Below are 10,248 nucleotides of genomic sequence, written 5' to 3' on the forward strand. Positions count from 1 at the left end.
TCAGCCAATGAGGATTCGTTTTATTGGTTCGGCGCAAAATCCAGTATTTTGTTGTCTTCCTGGTCCAAGAGAAGCTCAAAAGTCTGCGCCAGATGAATGAAGATTTACAAACCAGCGGTTGGAAGAACTAAACGCACGTGCTCCCGTCCGGTGTCGCGAGCAATGTTTAGAAAACTGAGTGCAGTTTCTTAACCAGAAGTCTTGTAGCCCCTCAGCTAACATAGGTTAGCTCAGCTTCACAACAAAAATGTCCAGTTTGCCTCAAAATAATCTGAAGGAACAGCTGGCGAGACACAACAACGCTGCTCACAACAAGCTGTCTCTGGCTAAACCTAAAACGGGGTAAGTGCTGTTCCTTTACAGCAAAACGCGAAAAGAAAACAAGCTAACAGATTTGAGCTATCAGCAGGGCTAGCTTGTATCATAGCAGTCATTTAACTTTAATTTTGTCTGAAAATGCATACTTATCCGTTTTAAACTATAACAAAATAGTATTTAGAACTAGGTTTTCCCGCTTTAAATTAAAATGTTAAAGTTGAGATCAAGATAATGACAGTCAAGTTACCGACTTCTGGAGAGCTACATCTGCAGCTTCTACCAAAGCAATTACAAAATAAATGTATATGTGATTTAAAAATGCCTACAAGGAGTTTAAAAATCAGCAGTCCCATAAAGGTGATAAAATAAACCCTTAAAACATGTTAACTATCAGTAGGTCTGAAGGTAGAAATGTAAAGTATTGAACACAAAGAAAACGTGCATGAAAAACATACCTAAAACGAAGATAATTGTCTTTATATAGTTTTCAGTTGTTAAAGCTTGATAAAAAAAAATTCACAAGATATTCCCCTGTATCTGTATCTGCTTTTTGAATTTATTATATGTTTGCACTTTCAGGGCTTTCTCATTCAAAAAGAAATCTTCACCGGGTACAACTAAAGTGCAGTACCCAACAAAGGTAAACAGTCCAAACATTTTGGCAAACAGGAACGTGAATGTGCTGGGGAACAGTTTGGTGACTAAATCTTCTTTAACATTTTCAAACAAGCTTGAAAGAACTCAGAAATCCAAAATCAACAACTTCTTCTCTCCAAGTTCAAAATCCAAGTCCAATTTCAGCCCAGCAGGTAACTCCACTTCAACATGTGAGGCACTCCCAGCAGATACTGGCGGTAAGGTGATTGCTGCTCCTGCTAAACCCAACAACCAGTCCTCCTGTGGTGGGAAAGGAATCGACTCCGCAGGATTAGATTTATCTGATTTACCTGTTGACGACTGGGATGATTTTGAAGACTTTGAAACACCTGCCAAAACAAAAAACGACTCCCTCTGCTCAGAGAAATCAGTGCGGGTCACCGAGACAGTGTCATCCTCAGATGAAGACTTTCCAGAGTTCACTGGAAAGCAAAGTCATGATTCTGGTCATTTAGAATTGGAGTTAAGCAAGAAGAACAGAGAACAATCTTGCATGGAGAAAGAAGAAGAGCCTGAATCCAAAATTGGTAAAACAACAGACTCATTAGAACCTAGTTTAGTTGACGAACTTCCAGACGATGAAGTGGAAGATACTCCTGTTAAAAGGACCAGAAGGCGCTGTCCTCCTCCACATGTCACATCTGTGTTGAGTGATAGCGATGAGGAGATCAGCACCATGTCTGAACCTTCAAAAGATAAAACAGGTAAGTGGCGTTCTGGTTTAAAATGTTCGAATATGGACAGCCGATATAGTCTTGATAAGAGCTAAAATACAACGGGTCACAGTGAGATGTTTCTTGTGCTTCTCAGATGAAAAGGGGAAATGGATTGATCCCAATGTGATCAAGCTAAATGACAACTCTGAACCTGAGGAAGACGTGGATTACATTCCTCCTTCACCTCCTCCTGATGAGACTTTTTATAGGCCTTCTTCAGCAGAGACAAGGTGGGCAAATATCATGTCACACAGCTATTGAAATGGAGTTCCTACTATAAAATTTGATTGGGAGATTTCCAGGTTTGGATAAGTAAAGATAAATATTTCTGTCTATTCTTTATTTCATTTTCTTGTATACCCATATGTTCACCTGTCCATTTGATCATCCTTTTATATATTTACCAGTGTGTTTGTGAATCCATTTATTGATCTACTGATCTATGTGTTCATCCACCCTCACATACCAGGAATTGAGAATAGAGTTAATTTTAATATAATAACATAGGTAATTTTGACAACAAAAACGTGTAGGAGCGCCGTTGCAGTTCGTAATCTGATTGATTGTATTAATGCAAAAAGTTTTTCTTCTGTTCTATTAAACACTGAAAAAAATCTTGTAAGCTGCTTCAGTTTTTAAATGCTTCTTAGTTTTGAATACACGTTTTTGGGGGAAAACAGAAAATAGTCATTTAAATCTACTTTAACAATTATTGTTTTAGAGAATATTCCTAGAGTAGATGCATTTCATTGAGATTCAGGTGTTGACTTTCATAAGCTATGTTATTGAATCCATTCATCTGCATGTGGAACTTATCTGAGGTCTCATAAAATTCAGCAAAAATGTTTTTTTTTTTTTTCTTGTTTTCATAGAAGAACTCACTCAGGCATTGTACAGAGCAGAGACAAACTTTTCCAGTCAAACAGCCCTGCCACAACTCTGCTTGAACCTTCTAATCACCTCTCCAGTGACAAAACAAGTGAGTTTGATTTACTTGGTTTTCTTTTTCTTTTTAAAGTTTTTGTACTCAGTTTAGCCTCTTTCATTCCTGCAGAGGAACAACTCTTCAGCATTATGGAGTCCATCTGCACTCTGGTCGATTCCATCCCCGAACATGAACTGATCGCTATGACCTGTGGGAACGAACTTTTGCTAAAGAGGGCCCACAGGTTTGTTCACTTATACTCAGCAGGAGATGTGCTAATGTCTTTTTTTTGGTTGAATCCAAGTGTGACTGCAGTCATTCCCTTTTTCTTACAGGAAGAGGATTCTTGCTTGTGGGGTTGATTCTTTGCGCATGCCGCAGCCGGACAGCACAGTGATTTCTGACACCAGCTACAAAGAAACTTTTTCCAGTTATAGTGCATCTAGTCTGACGTCCCCCAGCAGTTCCCTCTTTTTGGACACTAAAAAACCTCTGAATTCCCAAAGATCGTCAGTAATCTCTGTGGACTGTGACTCTGATTACTTGGACAGTGCCAGTTCAAAGCCCTGGAATAAGAGGGAAAGCAGTATTTGCGACTCTCCGTCAGCCCAAAGCTTCACAAAACCACATTTTAGTCTCTCAGAGAAAACAAACTCCGATGTTAATGATTCTGATCTTTTCTTCTCCGCCAAGAAATCGGAACATGAGCAACTCGAATCCAAAACCCCAACACATGCAATAACCACAGACTTTGAAGATGACTTTGATGTTGACGATTTTGATATAGATGACTTTAATGATTCTGACATCCCTGATTACTTTGATGAACCTCCGACTCCGTCTGCGTGGAGTGAAAACCCAAACACTACATGTGCTGCTGTGACAAAAGGAGGACCAAACAAGGCGTCATGGGACAAGAAACCAGTGACTCCTGTTTCTGCTCCAAAACCTCAGAAGATTTATTCACCAGGCAAGGCAAAATGTAACCAGTATTTCCAGTGAAATATTTGAATATTTTCACTTGGAAAAACAATGTTCTTTCTTACCCAAAAATATTAGTCAATTGTTTTACATTTGGTCACTAGATGGCAGTAAATTACACTGGAGTTGAACTGTTATCAGCCTCTGAACAAACTGTAATATGTCTTGTTGCACTAATCCAATATTATATAGTCTTTATTTTTTTACAGGACACAGCATATGTTCTTATTTAACATCTTTCTCACATTTTTTAGAGCCCAACTTCAAAAACCCAGCTCATGATCGCTTCCGAGGCTTTAACTTCCCTCATTCGCAGGAGATGATGAAGATTTTTCATAAACGCTTTGGACTCCATCAGTTCAGATTTAATCAGCTGGAAGCGATTAACGCCGTTTTGCTGGGAGAAGATGCATTTGTTTTGATGCCAACAGGTTGGTTTGAGCAGACTTCTGTTGTATTTAACAAACATTGCTCTTAAAATGTAACCAGTTTCTAGTAAGATGAACTGTTGTTTGCTTTGTTAGTGTTATAATTTAATTCATATAGTTGCAAATTCTTCTGATTACCATTTTTGAAAGAGTGTTGTCCCTGGTATCTATTCCAAGACGTCAACAACAGTCTGCTGCATTTAACATCCTGTCCCAGATGTTTTCAATTAAACAACCACTGTGAAAAATAACCTCTTTTCTCACTTTGGTGTGCTTTTTATAGGAGGGGGTAAAAGTTTGTGCTACCAGCTGCCTGCCTGTCTCTCACCTGGAGTGGCTGTTGTTGTTTCTCCGCTTAAGTCGCTTATCGTTGACCAGATCCAGAAACTCACCACTCTGGATGTGAGTATTTTGTCAGGCACCAGTTGATTTTTTTTTTTTTGCATTGAATATAAGATTAGATAAGTTATTGTAATATTTAGTTTACTTTGCCACACAAAATGAAACATGTAGTAAATTAACTTCTACCTAAATTTCAGATTCCAGCAACAAGTCTGTCTGGTGATAAAAGTGACAGCGAGGCAGGAAGGATTTATATGCAGCTCTCCCGCAAAGACCCAATCATTAAACTGCTGTATGTCACACCTGAAAAGGTGAGTTTTAGTGATTTGTGTTTGTAAAATTTCTAATTTTATTTATATTCTGACGATTGGTGGTTTTATTTTTCCTTTAAGTTGAGCGCAAGCAACAGGTTGATCTCTGCTCTGCAGAACCTGTATGAGCGAGGCCTTCTAGCCCGCTTTGTCATTGATGAGGCACATTGTGTCAGTCAGGTAGGTTGCTGCACTTCTGTGTGTATATACAGACAACTATGCTTACATTTTTTTAATCAACCTCAATGAACCATGAAATTATCCCCATGTTTTTCCAGTGGGGTCATGATTTTCGTCCAGACTACAAGAAGTTGCATGAACTGCGTCAGAAGTTTCCCAACATACCAATGATGGCCCTGACGGCTACCGCCACCCCCCGTGTGCAGAAAGACATCCTCAACCAGCTAAACATGAGTAAACCGCAAGTGTATGTGTTCATTTTTCAGACCGCATCACTTATTTATGGCGGCAATTCCGAACGCCAACCTCAGACAGCCAGGAGTGACTGCATGCTTTCTGTTTGTTTTTCAGATTCACCATGAGTTTCAACAGAGCAAACCTCAAGTACGCCGTTTTGCCCAAGAAACCCAAAAAGGTTGACGAAGACTGCATCAGCTGGATCAAGAAGCACTACCCACGTAAATAATTCAGTCACTTTCCGATCCTGGCGCTATTTTTGGAACACTGTTGTTACTGCAAGGTTAAAAATTCAACTGTATGTGAAGACTTGAGGGCAGCAATAACGGTCTACTGAGGAGGAAAAAGGTTGTCTGGCTGTAAAGACAGAATTTTGTTTTGTCAGTGTAAAAGTAATGTTTTAATTATTTTGTATTATCATTACTCCAGTTTAGCTGAAATGCATAACAGCACTTTTCATGTTTTGTTTTCTTTTTCTCATTCTGGCAGGAGACTCTGGCATTGTATACTGCCTGTCTCGTAATGACTGCGATGCCCTGGCAGAGAGTCTGAAGAGAGCAGGGATACAGGCACTGTCGTATCACGCCGGACTGAGCGATGGCGACAGAGAATATGTGCAGAGCAAATGGATCAATCAGGACGGTTGTCAGGTCAGATCACAACTCATGAAGATTCCCAGTTTAAACGTTAAAAGATTTGGGAACTGCTAACTCCACCTGCTGATGGATACTGAGGTTTCCTACTGATTGGGTTTGTTTGCGCTTTTGTCCTCCAGGTCATTTGTGCCACAATAGCCTTTGGTATGGGTATAGACAAGCCTGATGTGCGCTACGTGATCCACGCCAGTCTGCCCAAATCAATGGAGGGTTACTACCAGGAGTCCGGAAGAGCCGGCAGAGATGGAGAAATCTCCCACTGCATTCTGTTTTATTCCTATAGTGACGTCCACCGCATCAAAAGGATCATCAGCAGTATGTAACAAAAAAATAATAAAAATAAAACTATACTAATTATGAGACATGAACTGGTTACCAGAATCAAGATTAGACCAGAGTTTTAAATAATCAGTCGCAGAACTTCACTATCACCTTTGACAGGTTCTGAATTGTTTTCTGTCATGTCCTCCAAGCCTATGGTGTTATGATGCATTTCTACTATAAATAAGAGATAGCAAATGTCTCAGAATCTCATTTTAAAAGTTCCCAATATTTTTTTTTAAACTATAATTGACACACTATTTACGGCATGTCCGCAAAGAAACCAGTTGCAGACAGGCTGACAAATAACAATTTAATAGATTATTACACTTGTGTTACTGTACAAGCACCTAAATGCCAAAAAGGGGACAGTATTCCACAAAATAAGCACTCCCAAAACTTAAGCCAAAAAGAAATCCATATTATATAATATAACACTTGCAATAAGGAACTAGGTTGCTTTATTATTATTATTATTGGGAATATTGGTTAATAGATCTAAATTTAATACTGTTATTTCTAATTATGGCTTGATTAACCGTGCATGCCAACCTGTTGCAAAATAAATACCGTCAACTCATGGTCCCAAATAGTACTGAAACTGTTGTTTGTTGTTTTAAATGTCTCTTAGTTTTGAGGGAGATTTGCAATGTTCTCCCCTTAAGTAGTTTCTGGTTGTTCTTTTGTCATCGCAGTGGACCGAGAAGGCGACAAACACGCCAAGACGACTCATTTCAACAACCTCCACAGCATGGTGCACTTCTGTGAGAACGTGATGGAGTGCAGAAGGATTCAACTTCTCGCCTACTTTGGAGAACTGAAGTTCAACAGAAACTTCTGTAAAGACCATCCGGATGTCAGCTGCGATAACTGCGCCAAACCCAATGTAGGAACCGTTTTCTTTGTTTGTTTGGTTTTTTGAGATTGGTTGGAAAACCTGACACAAATGATTGAATGTTATTCATTTTCTTTCATGCAGCAATATAAATTGAGGAAGGTGACCGACGATGTGAATAAGATTGTGAGGTTTGTCCAGGAGAACTGTGAGAAAGTTGGAGCAAGGTTTGGAAAGACACCCCAGCAAAACCGACTGACACTGAACATGCTCGTGGACATATTTATAGGTAAACGCTTTTATTTCCTGCGATAAAACTAGTATTAAAAAAGTACAATATTTACTATACACCTCATGTTTTGAAACATATCTTCTCCAGGGGCTAAATCTGCCAAAATACAGACAGGAATGTTTGGGATGGGAGCTGCTTACTCTCGCCACAATGCAGACCGTCTCTTCAAGAAACTGGTTCTAGATAACGTTCTGGTCGAGGATCTCTACATCACCAACAACGGCCAAGCCGTGTCTTACATTTCTGCTGGATCAAAAGCAATGAACATACTGTCCGGTCACATGGAGGTAACTGGTCAACCGTCAAATTACACAACAGAGCTGATTAGGAAATCGTCTTAAGGAGAGGCTTTTTTTTTTTTTTTTTTAACTAATATCATAAAAATTTGAAAGACGGTCCAGGAAAAAAAAAAACTTCACTTGGATAGTGTGATGAGATATTAAGTATTCGCTGCTACAAATAATTATTTTGAGTAAACTTACAGGAGGAACATGAGGAGAAAACAATTATAGACCTGTGTAATAAAATAAGAATGCCAGCTGATGTTTTGTACTGACAAGGACATGAGAAAATAAAAACTGCAGCAGATTTGTTGCTGCAAAGCTGGAACGGTCTGACGTAGCTGTCGTATGAGCTGTGTTGTCTTCATCCCTGAGCCTTGGGTTGCTCCTTCCAGGAATCCAATATTATTGTGTCATAAATAATTAAAACATATAAACTGAGACACATAGCTAGCTGTCTTGGGAAAGTTTGAGTGTTCAGTCAATCCTTTTTGCATTTCCAATAGGTGACCAAAAAATACAATTTCAAAATGTCTTTTTCAAGGAAATTGCCAGATTTCTGTTTACAACAATAAACAATCATTCTGCACTGTTACACTACACAGTCAAATATTATGTGTTGGTGCCTTTCTGGTTTGAAGAGGCATGTTTTATTTTGTTACATGTTAAAAAATACATCCAGATCCATTTCAGATTTTAGTTATTAACTCATCTTAGGTAATTTCTACCTTTCGGTGCCCAAATGGACTTTGCCGAGTTAGGACAAAGTGTGACGTTTTTGTTTTGTTGTCCTTCTCTTATTTATTGGTGAATAAATCAACAGTCTTCCATACTGGTCTTATTTAGGTGGAGTTCTATGAGACGGAGAGCGCGTCCAGCATCAGGAAGCAGAGAGCTGCTGTGAAGAGCATCTCCAAGAGAGAGGAAATGGTTCAGAATTGTCTGAAGGAGCTGATAGATCTGTGCAAGCAGCTGGGCAAAGCGTTTGGCCTTCACTATTACAACATCTTCTCCACTGCCGCCTTGAAGAAAATATCTGGTAATTTCTGAGACTGTGTATCAGATAATTGGATTTGAAGTGAATTTTATAACTTTATTCTTTCCCACATCCAGAGAAACTTTCTTCCGATCCGGAGGTTCTTTTACAAATTGATGGAGTGACGGAGGACAAACTGGAGAAGTATGGAGCTGAAGTCATTAAGGTTCTTCAGAAATACTCTGAATGGCAGCTACCTGGTAAGAGGACATGCATCTTCATTATTCTAAGGTTTTTTTTTACATTGCATGTGTGTGGTATACACTGTTGTGATGATTTTTTTTTTTCTCTGTAGTGGATGAGCAGACTGAAAGTGCTGGAAATGGCTGGATAGACACAAGACGCACAGAAGATGACAATACGGAGTCCTCCACCTATTTCAGCAACCAGTCTGCTCGAGGACAAAAGAGGAAGAAAGCTCCGTTCTTCAAGTATTCTAAGAAGAAAGCATACGGCAACCAAGGCAATTCCTCTAAAGGGTATGTAGAGTCATAGTTTCATTACCAAAAGTAATCACCACCTCCCAGGTTTCTTCTGAGTTTTCTTTGTTCATTTGAAGTATTTCAGATCATCAGACAAATTTTATATTCATCAAGATAACCCAATTAAATATAGAAAGTAGTCTATCTACCTTCAAACTTGGTTGGTTTGGATAAAGCTCTTCACAGTCTGAAGTGATGACCACCAGGCAATGACAGTGGCGGAGTGAATCAAACCGGCAACCTACCAATTGCAGGACGAACTCCTACCGCCATCGTCACTATCATCCCCTCAGCTTATCTCTGTCTGATTCATATTTGATGGTCTGAAACATTTCACATGTGACAAAAAAGCTTGAAGTAGCTGCAATCTGTTTGGTGGGGGGGTGACAATTAAAGTTTCATTTTCTGATGTCTGTTTTTCCTCTTTTCTTTGTGGCTGTGGATGTAGTCGTGGCTATAGCTACAATAAGTCGTCTTCCGGCTCCACGGGTGGCTCCCAGAGTTCGGGTCGGGGGTCTACGAGTTCTGCAGCAGGCAAAAAACTAGGATTCCTGTCTGCCCCCACTCCTCAAAGCAGCCAGCGGCCGTTTTTAAAGCCAACCTATTCTCACTTCAGCTAAGTGGGGTTTTGTTCTCAATCTCTCAAATGTTCAGCTAGTTTAGAGTTTTGTAACTTTAAAGATGTACATCTTTAATGTAAGAGCTGTACGTTGTAATTCTGTACTGCTAGTGAAATGTTTTCTGTTGTGACTGCTGTAAATTGATGCATGTAAATTTTATGAGCTCAATGACTCAATCGCTGTTTTTTTTTTTTTTGTAATAAACAGATTTTCTATAAATATTTCTCCAAGTTGTATTTTGCTTGTTGAAAAGAGGATTCTGAACACATGAACCACAACGACAGACACTTTTTTTTGTTTGTTTGTTTTTCTTTATTTCAAGTTTGAATAGTTTCCTTTAATGGCACCAGATACAGGGACTATTGGGGAGAAACAATATTTTTTACCGACTTGTACAGAAGCTTGCCTACAGTACAAACATGGGTTTGGAATGGATCAGACGAAACAAGAACTGGATTTGGCACATGGATTTTTAGAAGATTTACATGTTTTAAATATTTAACATAATTCAATTTAACATAACAATCTCCAATCGAAGGAAGAAAAAACAAGGCAAAGTACAAATCACACCACCAGACACGTTAACGCACATATTCTGACATGTATGCGCCGTAGTGTGGGGGATTTCTA

The 10,248-nt window shown here is 39.1% G+C and overlaps 1 protein-coding gene across 3 annotated transcripts; it reads left to right on the plus strand.

Moving 5' to 3' along the window:
* On the plus strand, positions 1-9,810 carry blm (BLM RecQ like helicase). Of its 3 annotated transcripts, XM_008412329.3 has the most exons (22): positions 1-342; positions 898-958; positions 1,049-1,679; positions 1,786-1,921; positions 2,564-2,670; positions 2,746-2,860; positions 2,952-3,586; positions 3,852-4,028; positions 4,309-4,427; positions 4,565-4,678; positions 4,760-4,858; positions 4,957-5,105; positions 5,210-5,316; positions 5,585-5,745; positions 5,871-6,066; positions 6,768-6,958; positions 7,052-7,196; positions 7,287-7,486; positions 8,327-8,519; positions 8,594-8,716; positions 8,812-8,995; positions 9,447-9,809. In XM_008412329.3, exons 1-22 carry the CDS (start codon positions 248-250, stop codon positions 9,616-9,618), a joined length of 4,110 nt encoding a protein of 1,369 aa, XP_008410551.1. In that variant the 5' UTR covers positions 1-247; the 3' UTR covers positions 9,619-9,809. The 3 variants fall into 3 exon arrangements, with proteins under 3 accessions (XP_008410551.1, XP_008410550.1, XP_017160905.1); XM_008412328.3 differs by having other exon boundaries at positions 898-1,679; positions 9,447-9,810; XM_017305416.2 differs by having other exon boundaries at positions 898-1,679; positions 2,567-2,670; positions 9,447-9,810.
* The last annotated feature ends 438 nt before the right edge of the window (positions 9,811-10,248 follow it).

This window comes from Poecilia reticulata, chromosome 6 (assembly GCF_904066995.2).
Source record: "Poecilia reticulata chromosome 6, P_reticulata-male-v2, whole genome shotgun sequence".
NCBI lineage: Eukaryota > Metazoa > Chordata > Actinopteri > Cyprinodontiformes > Poeciliidae > Poecilia > Poecilia reticulata.